Genomic DNA, 25,848 nt, shown 5'->3' on the forward strand with positions numbered 1-25,848 from the left:
TTGCTCAGCACATAAATACAAAATTTATTTAAAATTATATTGTTATAAACTAATTGGTGAATCTCGATGAAACTTTGCGCATAAGTCATTTTTAATACTTAAAGAGTACTTATATAAAAAAAAGATTTTTGATATTTAAAAAAAATTTTTGTTAAACTAAATTATTTAATCGGCAAGCTTTATTTTATATTTATCTTATATAGAATTCAATGGATTTATAAATTTTTCTAAAATTAATTTTGCCGAAATAGTATTTTCATGATTAGTATTTTAATGGAATACGCAATAGTACTACAAATATAAGATGAATAAATTTACTCAATTCAGCAAATTATTTATGACTCACACTGAGCAGGATTACGTTGCGTCAGGAGAAATCTTGCGAAAGAACACAAAGAGAGATTTGAGATAATGGCGGTCATAACCTTGCAATTCACAGTAATCGCTATAGTTCAATCACGTATTACGAATATCTATCTCATAAATTTCTTTATCTTATTTTATATTTACGTCAACCATACATGAACTCTTATATACTGGTTAATTAATCTAGCTATTGACACAAACTCGATTTTCACGAAAAGATTCACACGACAAACAACAATTGACACGATAAACCGCGATTCCAAGCGTAAGCGACTAATTTGTAACCGGCAAACTTCATTGCATACTTATTTCGAAAAAAAAAACTCGATCGATCATTATATTATTTTCTAATCTCTAGAATCCCAAATTAAAGTTTCAATTAACGCGTATTCAGATTTAATTGTACCTTAACAATATTTACAATACGATTAATTACCTAAATATTACCTTTGAGGACGCAACAATATTTTCAGAACACGAAAAGATGTGCGCGCGAAAATGGAAATTGGGATTCTCCTCTGCCCTGAAACTGCATTATCGGCGGAGTGACGGCGCAGCATGGTGTATATTTTTGTTTCGGCGGGTAAGTGGAAACTCTGTAACCCGCGGGGCCGGTCGAATGTCTGTGACGTCGTCTACGTGCCGTGCTCTTGTATTCGACGCATCGTGCAGCGATATCAAGCGATAATTAGTACTGCGAACGCATAACGGACATATACGAGGTATCTTTCGAAGGACCACCGCGATGCACACTGCCTGTGGAATGAGTGCCGGGCGCGCGCTGTTTTTTGATTTGCGGCCACGAGTCGACAAGAATGCATATATGCGATAGAGATTGCAGACGTCGGCCAGGTGTATACTGAGTTACATGGTGTCGAGCACGTCGCAGCGGTGTTACGATACCGCGCGAAGAATATGGACGTGACGCTTTGTAAGTCGTAAAAATTCATTTCCGAGGATATAACGATCTGTCGACGTACGATCGTTCCGGTAGCGAGGTAAGGTTAAGTTTTGCAGTGCGGTGCGGACAGTTGCTTCTCTTCCCAGCCGTTACGTAGCAGCACTGTGTTACGGCGCTGCTACGGTAGCGGCGAGGCGCGCATTTCAATTTCGTTGCCGGAATTATTTGTAATAAGAGTTAAGACAAACCGCTGCTGTATATAGTTAAATTAATGTATAAATAATACACAAGAGCGCTAGAGCTTGTAATGGTCACGTGAAATTGGATGTTGGTTAGATGTTCAAATAATTTTCATATGAATTTATATATCACATAATATATAGTCGTTTGAACTACGCGCCGAATTGATTTTTTTTACTTGGATACACACAAATGTATTACTGTAGCAATATTACTAATTAAATTGACAAGCAATTTAATAGTAATATTTTAGGTAATATATTGTTCGCAATAAATTATTTGATGATTTTCAACACAATTAACATCTCTTTAATAAGATGTCTGATTGAGTATAAAATTATTAAATTGCTTGTCAATTTAATTTGTCATATTGCTACGGTAATACGATTGCATTTCCAAGTCCGAAAAATAGATATCGACACATACTTGTACTCAGCTCGCGTTATTAATGATGTAAAAATATAAGGTGTTTTATTTATTGCATACAATGTTGGTTGAATATAATTTTCAGGCAAATTATTATTGGTGAATTTCTAATAGCGGCTCTAAATTGACTTGTATTACTTGTACATTTTGAGCTAATTTTCTGTTTGACTGCGCTTTTCAGGAGTAAAATACTTTGGATGTTTTTCATTTGGTGACAAATCAACACAAGTATTGTTCTGTTTTTATTACTCGTAAAATGCAAAGAAAAATAAAACGATGTTTGTGTCGACTTTTGTCAATAAATGAAAGCATCCTTTGTATTTTTACGTCATAACTTGTCGGCTGTATAAACTTGTGTCCTTTAGTGACAATTACATGTTACTAATCGTGGCAGGTATAAATGAGTTTGGAGGACGTTGGATGGCCGGCATTTTTGTTTTTTTTCTCATTACATGCAGAAAGAGCTACATTTAATCTATCCGAGACAATGCATATCGTGCACATTCTATTCCAATTGAATTATTCACAATACTACATTTCGTGCATTACTATGTATATGTTTGTATTAAGAATGTGTGAAGCAATTGGAAAGCATCCTATTCATACATTATTAGTTGTTAAGCCTTGTATGTTAGAAATCAGTCCGAGATCTCAAATGGAGAATAATCATTTTGATCATGTGACCGAATTGTTCAAATGTGATTTGTTAATTCTTAACATTTCTTTGTTCTAAATCTCAGAGCGATTCTTAGCATTAGTGTGCCCGATGAATACAAAAATTAAGCTCCAAATTGTATTTAAAATTTTTCATGTAAAAAAAATGTACATAATCGTATATTCATTCAAAATTTTTGGGTTTTCAAAAAATATTTATTCACAAAAAAAAAACTTTGAATATTTAACGAATATAGCAAAATAAAAATATGTATAGCAAAATACAAAATAAAAATATTCCTAATCCATATTCAAAATATATTTATTCAAATGGAATGATAAAATATTTATTTGTTTCTTGACGAATAAAAAAAAAGTTTATTCAAATGAGTATTTTTATTCACTTTTTATTTATTTATTCGAATATTAGATGTATTCACCAGACACACTACTTAGCATTGTGGACGACATGAATACAAGACCATATACAGCTAATTAAAAATTATTACTTTTTTTGTCTTAACTCTTATTACAGCAACTCTATACTCGATACACTACGGCGATGCTAAAAGCTGAGGCTTGAACGGTTGAAAGTTTCGAGAGATATAAATATGCGGATTAATTAATACTCAGATGTTTAAATAATGAATTTATCGAGTTGTTCGATTACTTATGTGAGATATCCAAACTATCAGGATAATTTGAATTTTAATGACAATATTAACGAAAAATAAATATTTATCAATGTGAAGAGTTATGTTTATTAAATAAGTTAATAAACTCAAACTACTCAAAAAATATAAATGAAAATGTTAATTTTTGATTGCGAAGCACTAGAATTTTTTCTTTTCTTTTTTTTTAAATTGTTAACTGCAGAAAGGCAGTCCATCTATTTTGTGAGCCTATAAATCGTTTCAAATCTTTTTTATCAAAATTGAAAAATATTTAATAAAAATTTCATTTTTAATTTATACATAAATTGTATTTATTTTCACGATTGGTGATTATATATGTACAAAACACAAACTTTAAAATGATTTCTTTTATACATATAAATAGACAGACGGAAGTGTGATACAATTTTAATAATTTTTGTAATATTATATTTTATCCTTTTGACCTTATTCTGTAAAAATATTAACAATATGATTTAATGGATAGAATTTTACAGCATTTACTTAGAAACGATGAATATTATTATTTTTCTAGTGCATCAATTCAACGTCAGCACAATTAAAACACAATATTCTTAGAATGTGTTACATGAATATTTTACAATATGATAAATAATATTTATACATAACATATAAGATTCGAAGAACATTGTGCGGCGGAAATATGAGGTTGTAGCTCCTTGTACTAAGATACTCGATAATGATTTTTCGCATATCATTATCAATGTGAACTGTTGGAGGAGCGAGTCTTTTCTCGGTAAAAGCATTTTGCGGATTTTTCACGATTAACGGCGGCCTCGAGGCCACAGGTTCAATCTCGATCAGAGGCGGCGTGGTGCGGCGCGTCTCCGGGATCGCCCATTAACCGTGCGTCTAGCGTTCCTCAAAAGCGAGACGACGTCGTAAAAGGGGAGGGACGGTCACGCCGCGGCGCCAAGGCAGCTCTGGGGCTCTTCTTGGGCTCTCGAGTAGCATCGCGGGCGGAACGCTTCTTCGAGAGATGCTCCTCCATTATCGTAATTTGCAAATTTCCCCGGGACCGCGATGAAAAACGACGAAAGGCGCCGTGGTTTCGCGTTGAAACGCGCGAGTGCGGCGAAGAAGGAGAGGAGAGGCAGACCGCTAGGGGTGGAAAGAGAGGAAGATGACGAGGCGTGGGGAGAGGAGGAACAGGAACCGCGAAGACGGTGGCGGATTGGCGGCCTCGGGCGCGGTTGCGGATTCTCGGCGTGATGCCGGTGATTCGCGGCTTTGGTGCCCAGTAATCCCAGGTCCCCCGCTTGCCCGGCCGTATTCCTCCTCCCGCGCAGCCCTCCCTCGGTCTTTGATACAGCGCGGCGGCTCGGTCGTATATACCGGCGCGACGGGACGGGGGAGCCTCAATCTCGCGGTAAATACAGCAATCGCTCGCGATGTGCCGTCCGCATTAATATAATTAGTCACCGCGAGCGCTCCGAGAGAACGATGCCGGGGAACGGATTCCGTATCTTGCTTGCGCTCCAGGCGGCGCACGCACGCACGCACGCACGCACGAACGAAATATCGCAGCCGCGCTTAAGTATTTCGGGGGATGCGAATATCGACGACGCGCACCCTCGGGCACCGTATACGTCTACGACGCGACAGACAAAGTTGCCGTCTTGTCGGCTGTCAGCCAATTATGCGCTCCGTACCATGCCTCGCGCACGGCACTCGTTCCACAGAATTTTACAGAGAACATCAGCGGTAAAAAAATTTGAGTACCAATGGCGTATTAATTAACGTCTTGTATGTCCAGCATGGCTCCGAAGAAGCCCGAGGAACCCGAGCGAAAGCCGCTTATCGGTCGCGTTGGTACTAATTTAAAAATGGGCATAGTCGGGATTCCGAATGTAGGAAAGTCGACTTTCTTCAACGTTCTCACCAAGAGCCAAGCGGCAGCCGAGAATTTCCCCTTCTGCACCATCGATCCCAATGAAAATAAGTATCTTGATACATTTGTGTGAATTTTAAGCGAATTTATTAGAATTTAAGCCTCGAGTATTCTTCATGCATCCTTCTTTCTTGTCTCTGCAACATTATTATATTGCTAAAATAGAATTGAATTGTCTATTGATAATTTTTTTTATCTTATAATCCTGATTAATTGATAATTGCAGGTCTACTTTAAATTAGTGTATCTTTGCTTAAAGTGTTAACGTAATTGAACGATCTTTTTCATTTTAAAAGTAAACATTTGAGGAATAAGATTATGTAACTTATGTAAAATTGTGAAAAACATTTGTTCTAAATGATTTTTCATAATGTTGAAGAAAATGTGCAGATCTACTGTGGAATTGCGAATACCGATATTAAGGTTAATAATTATAATCAACCGAACTCTCCATTTTAAAGTATACTATAGGCGAGTTTTTTCATCAATTGATCAATCGCATTATGCGCAAATGCAATTTGACTCTGTAATCTGCATTTGCACTTAATGCGATTCGATTAATTTAAAAGCACACGATACAATCGATGAATTTAAAAACTCGCTTTATAGTATGAAGCAAAATGGTAATTTAGACAGCGCGTATATAAATTATTTCGACTTCGCTTGTTTAACCTTACTTGCATACACGGCCACGTGACAAAATATTAAACTGAAATTAAAATCGTCGACGTAAGTTACTTTAATTACAAGGAAATGTGTGACAAACGTTTAGAAAAACCGAGACAGAATGCTGAGAATGTTGATGAATCGTTTATAACGAAAAAAAGCTTTCTACAATTAATCGAAGATTCTCAAAAGATTTCCACACATGAACCCTCCTCAATTGTATATCCAAAGGCTAATTTATATTACGCTTTTGCTGAAGATGTACATCCGATGGAAAGGATTGTCACCGCTTCTAAGCTTTTCGAAAAGGAAAAGCTTCCATCGCAAGCTGTGTCTCGCAAAGAACTCTTTACAAATCAGAATCTTTATTTGAAAGACGAAGCGGTTAATCGTTATCTTAGAACTGATCCACCGAGTTTCGTTATTTTTGGAAAACCTGGATTAGATCACGCCAACATTGCATCGGCGATAGCAGATGCTTGGAACTGTGTTTTACTTTCGCCCACGTCGCTAATTCGAGAGGAGATCGATGCTGGTACAGATAAAGGCCAATACTTGCAAAAAATTTTGCGACTCGGTAGATCTATAGGACCAGAAATTCTTATAAACTTGATACGCTGCAGAGTCAGGACGAGGGATGTCAAACACAGAGGCTACGTCATTGGCTGTTTACCGTTTATTTCTAACGATGTAAGCTTTAATTATTTATCATGTCCCGGTTTTGTTTTAAATATAGATGATATTTATCCAGAATTTTGCGAAAATACGACGATTGAATCGCACGAGGTACATAAAGATCGCTTCATATCCGATGGTTTAGGCTGTAAGATGCAATTTGATTACGAACGAGAAATCCCTCGACAGATTGACGAAATATTTACCATATGGCCAAGAAAACCTTTGATAATTATTTATCTTATATGTCCAAAGCAAGACGTTGCTAGTAAGTGCGCACGGCGGCGTATGAACTATCTGACAGGAGATATTTTTGATGAAAACGAATTCGTGATGCAACTATCCGAATACGAACACGACGAATCGGACACCTCGTTTGATTTCTTCCAAATTGCAAACAAACAACCAGCCGTGGACGATGATGAAAGGTTGGTGAAACTAATATCTGACATGACGCACAATGTTAAGACACAATGTGATCTTTACGAACGTTTGGCATTGCCAGTAATCGATAAATGGATTCTCGCGCATAATCCTCAGCATGTAGTCCGCGTGGACGGCCGTAGTTCTGTGCAACGAATACTTCACATCCTCAAAACGCGTTTGCGTACTTTGGCGTTACTGCCATCGATTCTTCCAAGAGGAATGATCGAACGGAATGACGCACGTTTTCTTGGAACATCTCCAGAAATCAACTTGAGCGATGAGCTCGCAAAAGAATCTGCTGAAGGGGCTTTCGAGATTTTAAGACTAAGAGAAGTTGTATCTCTCAGATTCCCCTGGAGACTTTCTGCATGGAGGTTTTACTGTCCTATCGAGTTAGCTCAAGGACGAACCGTTAAGGGACTCCCGAAGCACGCGGTGCGATTCTTGGACATGATCTTTTTTCTCTCTTCTCAAGAAGCTGCTAACTTGTTCACCGAAAATCCAAGAACTTTTTTATTGCCGCCGAATCCGCGGCCAACCTGCAAGATAGCGGTGTTTGGGCCAAAATACGCTGGTAAATCGGAACTTAGTATAAAGTTGGCGGAGGTTTTCGGTGGAACTGTGATAAATGTTGATGAGATTGTAAAAGAATTAATTAAACAACGCGAAAAGTATTCGTTTCATGAGAACGATTCGAATGTAGAACAAGTCTTGCTAAAGCCTATCGACATATCGGTTGATAAAAAAGCTGATATTATTATACAGAACATCGAGCGAATACCTGATGAAATGTTAGAAGAGGAGCTTCGAAGAGATGGTGGATATGTTGTCCACGGTATGTGCATGGATATCGAAGTCTGGCGAAAGATTATTGTCAAAGCTAACATTGTTTTCGAGGACATTGTCATTTTATTCGAAGAGGAGCCGTACACCTACCTATTGAATAAATTTCGCACTTTCTCCCATCTTGATACTGATATGGAAGCAGATCGTGAAGAACAAATAGCATTATATGAAGATGCGGAATGGGAATATCTTGAACATTTAACGCGATTTGAATCGGAGCGGATAAAATTCGAGGAACAAATTCCTGAATTTAAAGGAAATGTGATAAAGTGTAACTTCGCGAATATCGAAGATATAATGGAATACGTGATAAATCATATTAAATATCGTTTTGATTTTGCAACTATCGGTACGAATGTCGAAAAAAAGAATAAAGAGAATGAAATATCGGAAGAAACAGCAGTCGTGGAAAACGAAGTAAATTTGGCTGATAAAGATGCTGAGAAAAAGGAAGAAAAAAATCTCCCCTACACCATTGATCTTGCTACAGCCGAACGACTTCTCGACTGCGGTTACTATTTCTTCAGTTCCTTCGGTCGATGGTGTCCCGTGCAACTCTACACCAGTACGATATCAATTCAAATGTTTCTGCCGATGAAAACTCGCGGTCAGATTTTTCCAGTTGTACATTGTCCGTATATTTATTTTCTTGCGGGCGAAGAAGCACTCTCCGCATTTCTAAATAATCCATCGAAGTATCTCGTGCAAGATGTCCATCCGCCACTTCTTCCGCTTCGAATTTCCATCATCGGACCGCCGAAATGCGGAAAAACAACGTTGGCGAATCGTTTCTCGAAAACGTACGGGTTGAAGGTAATTACTCGCGGCAAAGCGTTACGCCACATATTGAAATATTATCCTTGGACCGAATCAGCGCGTATAATCGAAGATCAACTTCGAGCTGGTCAGGCTGCTTCGATCGAATCTGTAGCACGTGCCATCGAAATATTATCTATGGGATCACGCGCTGTAAGTCAAGGTTATATCCTGGACGATTGTCCTTCAAATCGTAAGGAAACCGAGCAACTAGTTGTTTTAGGAATACAACCAATGATTGTTCTTGATTTCAAAACGGATGTAGAGTTCTGCCTCGAATGCCTGTCTTGGGATAATGATGATATCAGAAGCCCATTGAATTTCTCCGCCAATTTTCTGTCGCGACGTTACAAGGATTGGCAAACGGACCAAGCAAGTTTTCGAGAGTGGCTAAAAAGATTCTGGCAAAACGTAGTCGAATTGGATGCTACTAAGAGTAAGTGGTATGTATGGACTCGTGTAAATCACGCGGTATGCTCACGATTTGCTAATATCATGCTTCATTTTCATGAGGCAAACTTGGACAAGGTTCACAGTTTGAAGCAAATGTGCGTATCACCGTACGAGTTTCGATCGCTTCAGAGTCGATACGAATCGTACTGTCCCGTTTGCCTGTTTCGCGAAAACATCTTGAAGACCTCTGGCCAATTGGTAATCAGTCAAGGAATGGTCCAATTTAGGGAATATTTTTATTGGATTTGTCCGCAACATATAGACGCTTTCGTGGAAGATCCATTGTATTACCTTTCACCTGTTACTGCATCTCTTGTCGATGAACGACCTCGGATATTGCAAGAGACAGTCGACGTGGAGCACGCTTGTTGGGCGCAACGTCTCCAGATCGGCGGGTTGTGTCTAGTAACTTACGTCGACAACCTACCGAATCGCAAGCTAACACCAGGTAGAGTCGATTTGGGTGCCATCCTTAAGGATAAAGTATATCTCTTCTGCAGCGAGGAATGTCGCGAGAAGTTTCTCGCGCAGCACAGTAAATACTCTGAAATAGATATTGCATTTCCTCATGAACTTCCGCCGATCAAAGAACGTATGCCGGACGTGGCTTTCCTGGAGCAAACAGTGGCAAAAATGTTGGTTAAAGTTGTAACTCTAGTAGGCGCTCGTCGTCCGAAGATATTCGGCTTGTCGGTGGCTGTCAGCGCGGCGATTTATATCGGCGTTTACTTGAAGACGTATAACGTGACCGAAAACTTGACCGAGATGGATATTTACAAAATCGCGTGCAAGCGAATCGATGAACGAAACAGAATTATAGAGATCGTTACTGATACCATGAAAAAGAAGCATAATCCATATTTAGTTGAATCAAAATAATCCTATTAAAGATTCCTTATACGTTACATGGACACATTTATCTAACAATAAGTTATATATCCGTATATTCTATGAAATATTATTAACTCTCCGGAGCTGACGTCAAAATCTGTAATATTTATTAACACTGGATTTGTAATACTGACCTTACACAGTCAATTAATATTGCCAGTACTAACAAATACTTACTGAGTGGTTATAATATTACGTGGATAAAATTGATTTAGAATATTGACGGTGATTTGAACTTTTTGTTCTCGAGCATTACATAGTAGATGCTCATTTAAGAAATCGGGATCATCCTCGATAATATTATCATTTGTTAATACTGATAAATTATTCGTGTAAGATTCGTAAAAATAGCGCGTCAATATTTTCGTTAATATAGTTGCACAATTATATACATAAAACTGAAATATTATCAATAATACTGATCGTGTAAGATAAAAATATTGATGCATACTGACAGTATTACGATTATTTAATATTACTAATCAGTATTATTGATCATGTAAAACTCATTTAATTTAAATTATTTAAAAGACACTAATTAACTTCAACCAAAATGATATTAAAAAATTTATTTTACTAATTATACTAAGTATATTTCACAAAATTTTCAAATATAACTGACAAAAGTGTTTAATATTTGTAATTTGTGACTATAGTTACATGAAAAAATATTTATGATTAAATAATTATGGTTAGAATTCTACTTTTATTATTATTGCTATAATAACTTTTGTTGTAATAATAATTTTATAATTATGTAGTTTTCCTAAATATGAAAAAAATTGTATTATGATTTATGATAATTTCAAACATTAATATAGTAAAAAATAAACATTTTTATTCTGTAAACGCAATTATAAATGAATAACTATTATATGTATAAATTCACTTTATGAACTATCTATGTAGTAATAATAACTAATAAATATGTTAAGAAAAAAAACTACAGATTTTGAAGTAGTGTATGGTTAATAGCGTAATTGACTATATTTGCGCAGTTATAAAACAACTATAAATATATATTTATCTCAAAAAACTACTATAAATTATAGTTAAATTATATAGTAATATTGCAACCCTTTTTCTCTCGATAAACATCATGAAAAAATAGAATTGTTTGTTATTATTAACAAAAAGATTTATAATTGTGTGGATGCAATAGATCTTCCGTCAGCTTCGTAGAGTCCAATAATTCTTACATCGTCGAAAATTCAAGCTATCCAATTCTTTTTTCCAGTACGTCGCGTTCCGGTGCCTGATACGAGATATGACTACCTCTGCGAATACTTTAAACCAGCTAGGTAAGAAACAGCAAGGAATGTTCTTAAAGTACATTGAATGTAACGTAGGGTAAATGTGTACAACAGAATGGAAGCATATAGAGCCGCGTAAAGATGCACCCTCGTGAAGGGAAACGAGTCGGAATAACGGGGGACATTTCCATACTTGTTCGCTTTTATTCCTGAAGAAAGACGAGGGAGTCGGAAGGGAGCGAGGGGCGATCTGCAATGCAGATTGGTCTAAATTCGTCTACGAAATGCGAAACGTTCTCGTTCGCCGATGTTACGTTTCTTTATTCGCCTCAGCACGTGATGTGGCAGTCTTAAAGTCGGGTACAGACTTAATGCCATGGCATACGAAAAAACCTAAGCGAATTGGCCAATCACATTATAAGAGACGTAAAGCCATAACATAAGCAGTACCAAATCCAACAACAAAGATCGTATAAATAACGGCGTTCGCGACGTTCTGTTATATGTAAGTCCGTATCCAGCTTTTAATATATGATCGGCATCGGTGGATAGATTTTCGAATAAAATAATCGGCAAATAATGGGAACGAATTCGCAGATGACAAGTCCTGGGAATAATTCATATCGATTGGAAAAATCGGCTAGCCAGTTATTTTCGATTATCAAGCGTATATATTTGACATGTCATCGCGTGTAATTCTCATTATTCAGCGAGAAGTCGGACGGTTAATAAAACTGCACTTTCTCCTCGCTCGGTTTCATACGTTGATACCTAAATAGTGAAACGTGCTTGTCTTACGCCAGATTCGACAGGAATCGAAGCATTGAAAATGCGAAACAGCGTCGGATCAAAGAGCGGCCGATTCATCGATGCCCTCTCGTCCGCCCTATTATCGTTGCATTCTCGTCGTCTGTGTATCGGACCAACCCCCCCGACTGCCGGCACGTGTCGGATGATTCGACGATCCGTGATGAAAGCCGGCTAATACACCATCCTTCCCTCCCTCCCCACCCCTTCGTCTCTCCGTTCATCAGTTCGTCCACTTTCACCGACGCCTCCCTTCAAAGGCTAATTGTTTAATGAGCCCGTTGGCATTAGCATTTAAATACACCTCGTTGTCACTGTCGTCCCACCCTATTTCCATTCTGCGCGCGTGCATCACGCGGTAAATGCCTTCGACCTTTAATTCGCGATCATCAGTGACCTCCGTTGAAATCAGCGTACGCGCGAAAAGCGCGTCCTCGGAAACTACCCGTACCGTATAGTAGATTATACCAATTCCGATTTGTGCCTGTTTCTAGTTTCTATCAATGTAGATTAACTTTAATCTTTTGGTTTAACTTACTTTTTATCTTTTTCTAATTCTTAGAACTTCTGTGGTTTAAAAAATTAGAATTTTTAGTTCTGAGAATTAGAAAAAGATAAAAACTGAGTTAAATTAAGATTAAAGTTAATTTACGTTGATAGAAACGGACATAAGTCGGAACAGGTCTACTACATGAGATGGTATTTTAAGACCGCGCTTTTTTTCTTAAAATTTAATAAAATTATGATGCACATTACGGAAAATTATATAGATATATTTGAAACCTTGTTACAGATTATCAAAATTTTTAAATGTAATATGTGACACAATAAAGAGTAAATAAACCGAGTTTACAGTTATTTTACATTGATGTATTATAGATATTAAACACACACACACACACACACTCTCTCTCTCTCTCTCTCTCTCTGACGAATTTGTAGATAATGATTATAATTAAAAGGATGCACCTTTATGCCATTCGATATTTATCCTCATTTGATAATGGTAATTAGAAATTCGGATTTCCAGTAAAGTTCCGGCCTTCTTACACGTAATGGATATTGCTGGACTGGTGAAAGGTGCCTCCGAAGGACAAGGTTTAGGAAACAGTTTTCTTTCTCATATCGGAGCTTGTGACGGCATATTTCATCTTTGTCGTAAGTACGCTGCCATTTAAAATATCGTTTGTTACTACATTTTTATCCAATGTTTATAATTTATTTCCGTTATTAATAACATTTTAATCGTTTTGCATTGACGTGACGCAGTAAATAAATAAATCGCTGAGAAAATACTTTCACAGAACCTTATCAAACGCGGAATCGCGATAAGAGCGATTACGGCGAAAGAAATTTTTGTCGATGAGATCGAGAGATTGATCTCGAGCGATATTTACTTACTTTGCGCTCGTTGATCGTGCAATCGCGATTGTAAACTTATTTTTACGACACACATGTGTATCTTGTTGGCATTACGAACACGTGTTTATGGTTTAACTATCTTCCTGGAAGCACATTACATTGTTGTCTCTCGCGATAATTCAGATCGATCAACCTGCACCTATCATTGCGGATGTTTCTTTGTCTATCTCGCACACATAAATAACAAGAAATTATCGTAATCGATATATAATTTTTAAAAACTCAATTTTTTTGTAGATCGCATGTTCGATTACTAACGTATATTTAATGTGAACATTAATAAACTATTTTTAAAAATTTAGTATTTTTAAAAAAACTCAATTTGTGTGAAACTAAAGAATTTAATTGATTAACAAACATCTGCGTGAGTAACACATAATTTTTTAATATTGGTCAAATGTGAAAAGAAAATATTGTAGTATACATATAAATTATATTTCCTTTTGAGTTATTAAATTAAAATATAATGATAAAGTATTTATTAGTTTTTTTTATTACTATATTGACAGTCAGTTACAGATGTATTTCGATTAATGACATTAATAAATTACAATAAAATTACAATGCACATTGAAAAATATACTTTCCGTTATAATATCAGTACAATCCAGGGCTGCATTCAGAAATTATGCCTAGGTAACTCTAGGCTATAGTTTACATTACGTATATTATAGCAATGCACCCAAGAGTTATCTGAGCATAATTCCTGAACGCATCCCCAGTACATAACAATAACATTGTTGTAGTCCTTACTGCATTATTTTCTGCATAGAATGTAAACACTATCAAGTGGAAAAATGAATTTATCACAATTTTCGCAAAGAGACATAATTGGTAACAAAATTAACGATATTCCTCACATCCGCAAAATCCACAAGATCATAATCCATATATCGTGATAATGTATAACAAATATAATTCGTTAAACGACTGCTAATTCGTTTGAGAGAATAATCGTTAGGTATATATTATATTCGTACTGAAAATAACATTTCGAGGTAGTTCTGCCGGTTAATACGCTTTACCAGGCCTCTGACAGGTGGTAATTTTTTCAATTAAACCAACCTGGCAATCTTCGCGTGGCAGTGGCGGTGGCGGTGGCTCGTTTAAACAGTCGACATGCGAGCCTTGCGTTGAGGCGTTACTTATGAGCATCGTGCAGCCCCAGTTTCGAGATTACGTTTCCTGACTTGCCTGGCGCGAGAGATCTATTTACTTGTGCTTTATTAGGTGCCTTCGAGGACGATGATGTTACCCACGTGGAGGGTGATGTTAACCCCGTAAGAGACCTCGACATCATTAGCGAGGAGTTACGACTGAAGGACGTGGAATTCTTAAACGTTCACCTCGAGAAGCTCGAGAAGCTTGTGATACGCGGTAATGATAAGAAGCTGAAACCTGAATACGTGAGTATTTGAGATCATTACATTTCAGTAGAATAGATTCTTTAAGTGAAAAAACACGCTGTTTGTGTGAAAATATATTTTCGGAAGAGCAACAAATTCTATGGAAATTCTATATTTTCTAAAAATTGCTGCGTTCAGCAAGAAAAAAAAACAATTTCGCAACTATTGTAAAATTCTTTAATATGATTGAACTTGCGTTTAGTTCTTTATTGGGCCTAAATGTGCAAACTAATCATATTAAATAATTTTACAACAGTTATGTATGAAAATTAGTTTTTTGCTGAATGCAACCATTGTCTTTATCAGTTATTATAGCGGAATTAAATCCAATTTACAATGCTCTTTGCTTCCTGTTCTTTGGTTTGGCTTTTACCTTTTGTTTTTTTTCCTTCTTTGCGGTTTATTGACAGTCGTATTTCTTATCATGTATTTTTTATCAAAAATTTTATCAAAAATTAATTTTTATCTCGGGTGATAGGAAACGAAGAAACAAAAATAAGAAGCAAAAAGGTAAGAGATAAAAATGATAAAAAGCAAGAAACGGGAAGCAAAGAATATTCTAGATTAGACTTTATCAGTATAACATTGATTACTGTAACGTACAATGTAACTTATATATTTTCGTTATGCACTTAGTAGCATACATTACGTTAAACTAACTTTTCAAGAAAACAAAGACGTTTCGAAAATTGTCATTTAACGATGATAACACCCAACTGATGTAATTCCTTTGAACAAATTACATATTTATGTATATATTACTTCCTGCAAACGTGATATCGTATACGTATGTAAGACGCAATTCACATTTGATTCATTCAACCGTTTATTTATTTTTTTCCACTTCATCAGTTATCGAAAGGATCATACATATATAATTCTTATACAAAATAGTTTTCAGTGAAATTGGCTGTAACTTCGTTTCCTATTTTATAATTTATTTGATGCTGATCAAAAGTTAATATTATGTCATAATGTTAGTAAGTTTGCTTTCTACAAATAGTAGAAAGTTCAAAGTTAAAAAAAAAAAATATATATATATAATATAGTGATTACATTTTTAAAATTTTTTACATTTCAGTCAATCAAACGTCCTAAAAATATGAGAATGAAGAAAAGTAATAGTATATTTTTTAAGAGAGCATGTTCTAAATAATGCAAGCTCAGTTCCATTCGTTCACTTTTTTATATTAACTATAAAATAAAATAAAGCTGCAGACAATTTTTTTTGCTGAAAGCTATTTCCCGTAAGAATTGTGCTGAATTTTTTCCGTGAATTTGTATATGAAGTCGCAAAATCAACTGCGATGTGATAGACACGTATTTTTGACACAAAATTTTCTAAAAAGGTCGACATTTGTAAACGCGAAATCGATATTATGTCAAATCGATTTTACCGAGCTACTGTTCGTCACGAGAGTCTAAAGAATTTCCTTCCTCTTGGTTTTTTTTCCCTTGATGTTTATACGTGGCGTAAGAATGTCTAGCGAGTACAGTTGCAGCCCCTTTTGTCAGGCCAACTACGAAATTACCGAGGAAATTAAGAGAACGCGGGCGAAACGAGGCTTCCTGGAACGAGTCGATCGTCGGATTTACCCTCCTTCCGCGGATTGACCCACGGCAATTACCGATTTCCCCCTCGTTCTCAACTTTGCAATTTGGCAAAAGTTTTCGAGAATTCGAAGCTACCTTTTCGTCCTTTCTCTCTCTCTCTTTCTCTTTCTCTTTCTCTCGGCTAATGGGACCTCGCATTCGACTAGTCCAGCACGATCCTCTAATCACGATTCGATCGCGAAATTATCCTACTCGATGGCCCACGTTCGTGCATCTGAATGTCTGGCGAGATCGATGAATGTCGAAGTCGTTACATTTGATTATCGAGAAATAAAACCGTTACGCAACAGGAGTGAATTTCGGGATTAAGTGGAATTTTTCAATCCGTATGTTGTAGGATACGCTTCTAAAAGTAAAGGGCACTCTGACGGATGAGAAAAAACATATCAGGTTCGCCGATTGGAGTGCCAATGACGTGAGTTTAAACATTTTATAGTATCTATATTTTATCATGAATAACTCTTCACATTATATTTGTCACGAATGTAATATGTATATTAGTTCATTCAATTCAACTTTGTATGTGTATTGTTTATAATTTTTATAAAAATGAACATATCGCAACAATTTTTTTCAATCAAAACGCCAATCGTTAAAAAATACATCAATATTAAACAATTATATGTATGTTTATTAATAAAAAAAAAGTTTTAAGCGCATTATAGTAAACAGAAAAAAACCTATTTTGGAAAAACAAAACCGGTTATAGTATATCAAGAGTGGCATTGAAAGAGATTAAGAGAATTTTCCACTTTGATTTTATATTACATTTCATGAATTTTTAGATCGAGGTATTGAACAAGTATCTGTTTCTTACGTCGAAGCCGATCATCTATTTGGTAAACCTATCGGAAAAGGATTACATACGCAAGAAGAACAAATGGTATGCGATATAATGGACGATTGAACTCTAGTACCTCCCAGTTCATTACATCTCTCACTATTCTTTGTAACAGGTTAATCAAGATAAAAGAATGGGTCGACAAGAACGATCCGGGCGCGGTGTTAATTCCTTTCAGCGGCGTCTTCGAAAACAAGATTCTCGATATGGACGAGGCGGAGCGCGCAAAATACTTCGAGGAACACAAAGTCACCAGGTTGGTATCTCTCGGCCTCCTCCGGTCCGTTATAACGATTATTATTACTTTTATCCTCTAAATGTTGCTGTGTCGCGCTCGCAAATAAGGGGGTACGGCCCCGCGTCGTTTACCACCGCCTTTAAAACTTAGAGAAATTCGGTAGTGTGGCTCTCTCGCATACGTCGCTCGTTGCCGGTTGGCGACGAAGCGCCGCAAGATTGCAGGGAAAAGAAGGTTGGACGTTCGTAAAATCGTGCTACAGACGCATCTCCCTCAACCGAGTTTGGGGTGTTCCCACATTTAGCTATGCACCGAGTTATTCTCTAACGGTAATAATAATGGTGGGCACGGTCGGCGTCTAGACCCCTGTCCCACTCTCACCACGTGGGACGGCTAATAAAAACCGTAGCCGGCACGGTCGCGGCGCATTATGTTTTTACGAACGGCTATTCAAATTCTTGCAAAATTGCATAAAAACCCCTCCCGCCCTCGCGGGCACGTTGGTATAATCGAGGAGGGTGGGTGGAGCGAGAAGTAATCGGCGGTGGTTCGGCAATTCGATTGGTTAGCGGGTCATTCGTACCCCAGGGCGATACGTGCGTTGTACGTGGTATACGGTATATAGTTTAGACTTGCTTCACGATCTTTCCTTTTTTTCTTACTTATCAGAGTGAATTTTAATCGAGCTGTACGGTACAGTTGTAATTATGAGTTGGTTAGGACATTGATCAACGTTGAATTAAATCCAATTCGATACGCCAAAAAGTACTTTAATAAGCGGGAAAGAAACGCGGATGTTAGGAAAATATTTAAATGAAATAATGCTGAACAAGGAACGTTTGATATTTCCCGCGATATTCATTATATAATATTTCCTGGACTTTCGCAGCTAGTGAGGAAGTAGAAGAGAGTCCACGATACTCCCCAAGTTTGCCTAATGATCGGGGAATACAAACGAAGGGACGGAAGACACCGTGATTTTATTTCGAGACCGCAGATAACTGGTCGCCGGGAAATAGGTCCCCGACCGGAGTCGGAATGATAAAATTGCGGTATTAAGTCGTTCGCCTTTATGTGTATTCTCTGAACTCTCGGACTTTCGTCAGGCCCACCGCGCGTTGGACGGCTCCACTTGCGCTAACCCGTTATTAGACGATATTTGGCCCGAGACAATCTTATTCCACAACTTGGACACTTCCCGCTTTGACCGCGGACGTGCCTCATTTTTTCGTGATTCGCGGAAAGTGAGAAACTTACATCTCGTCGTGTTCGACATGTAGCAGACTATTCTGCTCTCAGAAACATATTTATTTATTGTATGTTTCTTTTCTCTCTATAGTGCACTCGATAAAATCATTTTACAAGGATATAAAGCGTTACAGCTGCAATATTTTTTCACGTCCGGTCACGATGAAGTCAAGGCGTGGACAATTCAGGTAAATATAGAATTCATAGTAATAAAGTAAAATAAAAATTAATTTATTAATAATATATCAAATCTTATAGGACCGTGAGAATTTAAACCAATGAAAATCGATGAGAACATGCCGTAACGGTCAGCTGGATCTTCAGTGTTACTGTATAATTGCATGTGAATTTATATACTACGTATGTATTTTTTAATTGCGCGCTTCGGTAGTCTAAAGGCTTTTAGGACTCTCGCACGGAATGCAAAAATCCGGGTTCGATTCCCGGTTGAGGTAATATTTTTCGCAATAAAAATTAAATTATTTACAGATTTTAATATGTCTTTCAACATTATTAAGATCGATCCAAGGTGCGCAAAGAGCATCAAAAATTGTTAAATTGTTAGTCAATTTAACTCGTGATATTACTGAGGTAGTTTAGTAGAGTTGCGTTTCAAGTCTGAAAAATTCAGGGCGATTTGAAAAATCTATATACGTAGTATATAAATTCACACGCAATTATATAGAAGCATCCGAGATTCAGCTTGATCATTATGGCATATTCTTATCGATTTTAATTTATTAAATTACATAAATTTATTAAATTATAAAACATTTAGAAAAATGTTAATAATATTAATAAAAAAAAAGTAAAATTATATATTAGATAATATTAATGATGATAAGAAAAATATGTATTACATATTTTTTATACGTCTTATCTTTTTTGTATTCTAACATGATTAACATAAATTTTATTTTTATTAATTTACTTTTATCACTACATATAATATTATGTTATACAGTTATAATGTGGAAAATGTTTTCTTTATTTTATAGAAAGGCACAAAAGCACCTCAAGCTGCGGGGAAAATACATACGGATTTTGAAAAAGGATTTATTATGGCGGAAGTGATGAAATTCGAAGATTTCAAGAACGAAGGCTCGGAAGCAGCAGTAAAAGTATTCAAATTACAATTATAATTTTTATATTAGATGATACATGATACACATTCTCTACTTAATACATACGTTTTATTTTGTTAGGCCGCCGGAAAGTACAGACAGCAAGGACGTAATTATGTAGTCGAGGATGGCGACATTATTTTCTTCAAATTCAACGCAGGCGCTGGATTAAAAGACGCGAAAAAGAAGTGATGGCACGCGTTTCTCATGTTGTTGCTGGTCCATCTGTACATCAACATGATTCTGTTATCCTGTTGCATGCATCATCCTCGCGTTAATCAATCCAACTCGCTTCCTGATCCTCCCTGACTTTCATTCACGATAATCATATATATATATACACACACACACACACACACACCACATACACACACACGCATACACACACACACTCACACTAATGTGATGTCGATAATGACAATTATTTTTATATTTTGATTCCGCAGAATATATAAAAATTAATCGTGCTCATGATACGTTTCCAAAACGTTGTATTGGAATAATCTAATATATCTTTTCTTGTCTAAAATTATATGTAGAAAACAATTCGATATACGCGTGTAATTTTTTTTATAAAGAACAATATCGTCTACACAAAAGAAAGAGGTAGCATTTTCACATTTATTTTCGTGTACATAATTATATAGGTCGTGTTCTATCTATATTACTTTTCACTTTTTATCTTTGTGAAAATGTGCAAACAGAAAGGAAAAGAGAATGAAAAGAAAGGGGTCGATACATGTACGTAAAGCATTTCTTTGTACTCTTCTGTATTTATTCTACAAATATTAAACTACATTGACGCAAAAGGATTGTAGCGGGTTCGTCATTTGTGAATGCGCTAATTATAGTAACATCAATAATTATTCTGACAAAATGCGCTACAATCGATAAAAGATCGCACACGTAAAACTCAGTCGCCAACGATTTATCCTCTACGTAGGATGGTTTATGTGGTTACAGAGTCAACCTCTAGATGGCACGGAAAGTTTACATTTGTTTCTTTGGTATACCTAATAATTACGAAATCATAAGAGGTTTTTTTAATATTTTGTTCCATTTTAATTTCCTTTTAACGCGGAAAATTTATTGCGATTGTTATTCAAGATTTATTTAATTGCAGTTGATTTATCTATCCTCATCAGATAGTATTTTCATCCGTTGTTGAATGTTTTATTGAGAAGTCGAGATTTTAACCATTGATAAAATTCTACCTCTTGTGCAAGCACTTTTCTCAAGGTTGTATCTTTGACTTGTAGCCTTGAAGTTGCCGAAGAAATTACCGGATGCTTCTCTTTTGGTCCTGTATATAAGCAAAAAAGTATGAGAAACGGGTATAAAGAATGACAGAACGCGCTCAATCGATAAGATTAAAATATAAGAAATATATGGATTGATAAATATTTATACGAGTACTTACGAAAATGATCATAGACACGGATAGCACCCTTAAAAAAATAGGGAAATTCAACTGCAAATGCATTTAGCGATTCCTCCATGTAATCTAATATACCAACAACAGGATACCATCGAATAACGTTTGCTTTAGCTTGTTCCATTGCCCATGTATTATTTTGTTCCCTAAAAGAAAACACGTATGTATAGTATAAAAATGGCAGCCACTCCATTTTTCATACAAATATTCTTACTTGGCGTCCAACTAAAGTAACAAAAATGCTTACTCCATATGCAATAGAGTGTTATATTTATATGAAATTATACGCAATAAGATTTTTTTGAATTAATTAGAGAATAATCACCTGGGATAATTTTTGCATCCCGATAACGTAAAAACAATAATTTTCTTTACAGATTGAGAACCTATATCAATTTTTTTATTGTGATATACATATATCAATTTTTTAATTGTGATATTAATAAATTATAAAATAAATAATATACGTAATATACATATTTACATAATTAATAATGATAATTTGTAATTAGGAAAAATCACTGTAGGTGATCGTTCAGGTGACGTAAAAAATTAGATCAATAAAAATATACTTACATACAACGCGGATCCTGTCCACAAAAATAAGGTATAACTCCATAATAATGTACCTCTCTTTTTTTATACCTGAATCATGTTTAAATATGATTATTGTAATATTTTCTTCTTCTTTCCTCTACCCCATTTCTCCTTTCTTCATCCCATAATAATATGTAGAAAAACATACTTTTGCCAAATCCGTAGATCCAAGGGATTTCTCACTAGAGATATAAAAGTAGGTCCTTGCCGTCCAAATTCCGAGAAATTTAAGAATCTTACATCCCCATCAAAAGTTAAAGGAATAGCTTCTTGTCTGATGATACTTGTAATCTCTTCTACCATCAACTCCTGTTAAATCAAAGTTATATCTTATGATTTATGCGATATAAAGTTACGATCTCTGAAAAAATTCTTCTTTGTGAAGTACATCATAAATAAAAATTATTAAATTATTTGCAGAATCAACTAATCGAGTCTTAGTAGTAAAAGTCAAGGAGAATTTTTTTTCCGAACCTGCTGTGAACTTGACAAGAGTCCATTATCACCCGGCGGCAAACGTATGTGTTTGAAAGCGTTGTATCCTTGTAACCGCTGCAGGATCAGCACCATCAACTCGCCGCCCGCACCGGGTATGCGTGTCAACATGAGAATGTGTTTGTGCTTGTATGGCAACTTGCCCAATTCAGCGAGCGACGGAGTAATGTACCGGTTCGTCTGGTTGACAAGTTATAACAATCATAAATAATTACGTTACACTATAGTTACGTTCTATAATAAACGAATATGCACTAATATCTTATATTTTCGATAAATATCTATTTTAGGTGACCATCAATTTTAATATCCTTTAGATATGTTGTAGAGGAGAGTATCTTGAGTGATTCCCTATAAAAATTAAGTGGGAGACGGCATTAGTTTAGGAGTAAATTAAAGTTCTATAATATGTATTTAAACTCATTTGTTGTGAGATAGCTTTCGCTTTGCATGGAAATTTACGTGCAACAGTTCACTTGTGGTCCTTATGGAAGTTATCATATCTCCTAAACTAATGCCGTCCTCCACTTAATTCTTGTGGGGAATCACTCAGGACACTCTCCCCTACAACATATCTAAAGAACATTGAAATCGGTGAGGTGTTACCTAAAATAGATATTTACCATATTTTCAACCCAAGAATATAGTTACCAATTTTTTTCGCATAAACTCACTTGGAGTGTTTCTTACATCTCAATTAAAAGTAATTATTAATTACATATTATTGATTGTTTTACAGTTCATTATATAGTATTTAAGATTATTGCGTAAACTTTTTTATTCAATATTTTCTTTAAAAAATGAGTATAGAAATAAGAAATAAAATAGAACATAAATTTTCTATCAGTAAAGAAAATTACTGTGAACTTTATATTTTCTTCTCGCTGCTGGAATGTGAAAATTACTTCAGGAAACTATATTATATATATACTATACATATATATTTCTAGGTCAAAATTATTTTCAGATGAAAAAAAACTGGTGTTAATCGCGCGGAATTAACTGCGCTAAATATGTTCAGCGTGATTACTATACGATTTTGTAATAGCATGAAACTTTTGCTCCATCGTGCATGTCTCACGTTCGAGGAATGCATTCTACATTGCGCAAGCACAAGCAGTCATCTCGACGCATTACTCTGAGATTGCAACTGTCGCTTACTAATTAAATATACAGAATTAGACGATGATACGTTCCGCAGTACGTGCTTCAATTTGATATACACTTGGAGAATATATCAAACTCGATTCTCTCTCAAGATTCAAGCGGGAGATATTCTATAGAAAACGACGACGGGATAAGTAAAATTTTTTAATCGACGCTATAGATTGATGTATTTAATTATATATAATTAACGCTCTTTTCCTGAGTCTTATTTAGGTATTAGAGGCATGCTGTAGGTATTAGTCTTCACCTGGCTCCGAGTAATCCATCGATCATCGACACGTGACGCTTCCTGGTTCTTCAACACGCTACGTTTCTCGTTGGTAATCGCGGACCCGAGTAATTCTGTGGACGACCACGTGTTCAGAACGACGAAGACTATCGTCAGACACGTCGAAAGCGATAACAGGAGACCGTGATTTCGGCGCATCTTTTTTTTTTATTATTAAATGGTCGAATATGTGTAACGCTACTATGTGTAAAATTTCGTAAGTTCTCTTACCGAGAGATACTCTATGGATTATCGAGGCCGAGTAACTGAGGAGAATGTTAGTGGGTCAGGCACCGTAAACTGCGTGATCCCTACATCTTCGCCACAGCCTACGACCCCCACCGATCGGTTGATTGGGTGAAACGCAACATTTCACTTTCCAATGCATACTGCAACGGGCGGTCGTGTTTGCATATCATGCTATGACTAATCTGTAAGGGCAACTTCAACCGAACCCGGAACTTAGAGCGAGTTTAGTTCTATATGCACGAGTGCGCACTGGTGCATATTTAACAAAGCCGTTGTACACTGATTTAATCTATATAAATATAAAAATATTTTGAATTATAAAATAAATATTTTATTTAACACAGAGAGAGCACAATAAAAGGTACTGATAATTTTTCGCGATTTAATTTTGTTCGTATGTTTATATTAAAAACACATTTTTACATTAATTCGTGTATGACAGTTGTAATATGTGTACCATTGCGCACGTGTTCAATTAAATTCGATATTAATTCAATCGACAAAATTGTTTACAACAAAATTTTGAATTCTATTACTTTATATTATTTCCTTTTACGTATTAAACTGCAAAGAACTAATTATTTATATTAATGGAATAGCACAAGTAGTATTGATTGATAAATTTTAATTGCCAATTAAATTAATTGGAATTTAATCGAAGTTGTCTTAGGGGTGATCTCGATTAATTTTATCGATCATTAATTTTATTACTCTGTAAAATTTTTTAAATGAATTTTACTTTGAAGAATATAAAATTTATTTTAAAGGTTGAAAAAAATTCGCTTTAAAATTTGAAAATGGAGTTTTTTGTTAGAATTTTGAAAAGATTTAAAGGAACCGGATTTTGAAATTTCGAAAAAAATTCGATTTTTTGTTTTTCACATTTCGATAGTGTGAATCTGTAAGAATATTTTCATTTTTGTTTTTTTTAAATCGCAAAATTAAGTTCAGGAAATCCAAAAAAAGAACGTGTACGGTCCATATCCGTGCAAGTCACTTTTGCGTTGGATTCCCTCGTATTTCTATATACTGTTTAAAAAAATCAATGTTTTGCGGTGATGCTGCTACAGTGGGAGCTGACCTGGAGATATCATTTTATATCACGAGCAACTAAGCTTCGTAAAAAACTTTTTTTCAATTTTTCGCGTTTTTCTGGAAACAGCATTTTTCACTGATTTTGCTACAATAGCTCAAGAATGGTTATAAATATCGACTTCTTTAAAAAAAAAAAAATACTTTTTCTGTAGACTGAACCTACTTATTTTGTACCCGAAAGTTCATTTTTTATATCCGTTTTAATAGCAAATAACATGAATTTTTTGAAAATTAGGTACATTATTGTAATTTTCGCTCGCCATATTGTTCTTATTTTGATGTTTTTTTTTCCATTTCAGTGTATAGAAGGGATCTCATAAGCAAAATGGCATCAAAAAATTGAAACGTTTTAACTTATTATTATTTATCTGAAATCGTGGCAAAATCACATCCAATGGCGATCATCTTCTGGCGACAATCACTTTCATTTACCTATATCTCAAAAGTATTCGTATTTTTTGGACTTTTGCATCTGATTTTTTTAAAGAAACCTTGAAAACATACTAAAAGAAAAGTTTTTAAAGGAAATATCGGGTATGTAAGACTAATTTCTATAGGGTTGGGCTGTGTGGCTCTGCGGCAAGGTTGCTTTGTAATATTGGACGCGACCTCGGTCCAAGTCCCCTGGCACCGGGTCGGTGAA

At 35.7% G+C, this 25,848-nt stretch overlaps 2 protein-coding genes across 4 annotated transcripts; one reads left to right on the forward strand and one right to left on the reverse strand.

Annotated features, from left to right (window-relative positions):
• The first annotated feature begins 903 nt into the window (after nt 1-903).
• Nucleotides 904-20,287, forward strand: LOC108771676 (obg-like ATPase 1). Of its 3 annotated transcripts, XM_018537026.1 has the most exons (11): nt 1,011-1,088; nt 5,039-5,220; nt 11,187-11,247; nt 13,037-13,164; nt 14,659-14,834; nt 16,786-16,863; nt 17,234-17,331; nt 17,405-17,545; nt 18,867-18,963; nt 19,774-19,896; nt 19,981-20,287. In XM_018537026.1, exons 2-11 carry the CDS (start codon nt 5,040-5,042, stop codon nt 20,089-20,091), a joined length of 1,194 nt encoding a protein of 397 aa, XP_018392528.1. In that variant the 5' UTR covers nt 1,011-1,088; nt 5,039; the 3' UTR covers nt 20,092-20,287. The 3 variants fall into 3 exon arrangements, with proteins under 3 accessions (XP_018392537.1, XP_018392528.1, XP_018392546.1); XM_018537035.1 differs by lacking the exons at nt 1,011-1,088; nt 5,039-5,220 and adding an exon at nt 904-949 and having other exon boundaries at nt 11,184-11,247; XM_018537044.1 differs by lacking the exons at nt 1,011-1,088; nt 5,039-5,220 and adding an exon at nt 9,927-9,996 and having other exon boundaries at nt 11,184-11,247.
• Nucleotides 20,288-20,995: 708 nt separating this feature from the next.
• On the reverse strand, nt 20,996-24,020 carry LOC108771934 (uronyl 2-sulfotransferase). The gene is made up of 6 exons (XM_018537359.1): nt 23,841-24,020; nt 22,406-22,606; nt 22,080-22,240; nt 21,911-21,979; nt 21,320-21,480; nt 20,996-21,202 (listed from the first exon to the last, which is right to left on the reverse strand). The coding sequence occupies exons 1-6, from the start codon at nt 24,018-24,020 to the stop codon at nt 21,054-21,056; spliced, it is 921 nt and encodes a 306-aa protein (XP_018392861.1). The 3' UTR covers nt 20,996-21,053.
• Nucleotides 24,021-25,848: the final 1,828 nt, after the last annotated feature.

Source organism: Cyphomyrmex costatus, unplaced genomic scaffold (genome assembly GCF_001594065.2).
Source record: "Cyphomyrmex costatus isolate MS0001 unplaced genomic scaffold, Ccosl1.0 scaffold100, whole genome shotgun sequence".
In the NCBI taxonomy this organism is placed as follows: domain Eukaryota; kingdom Metazoa; phylum Arthropoda; class Insecta; order Hymenoptera; family Formicidae; genus Cyphomyrmex; species Cyphomyrmex costatus.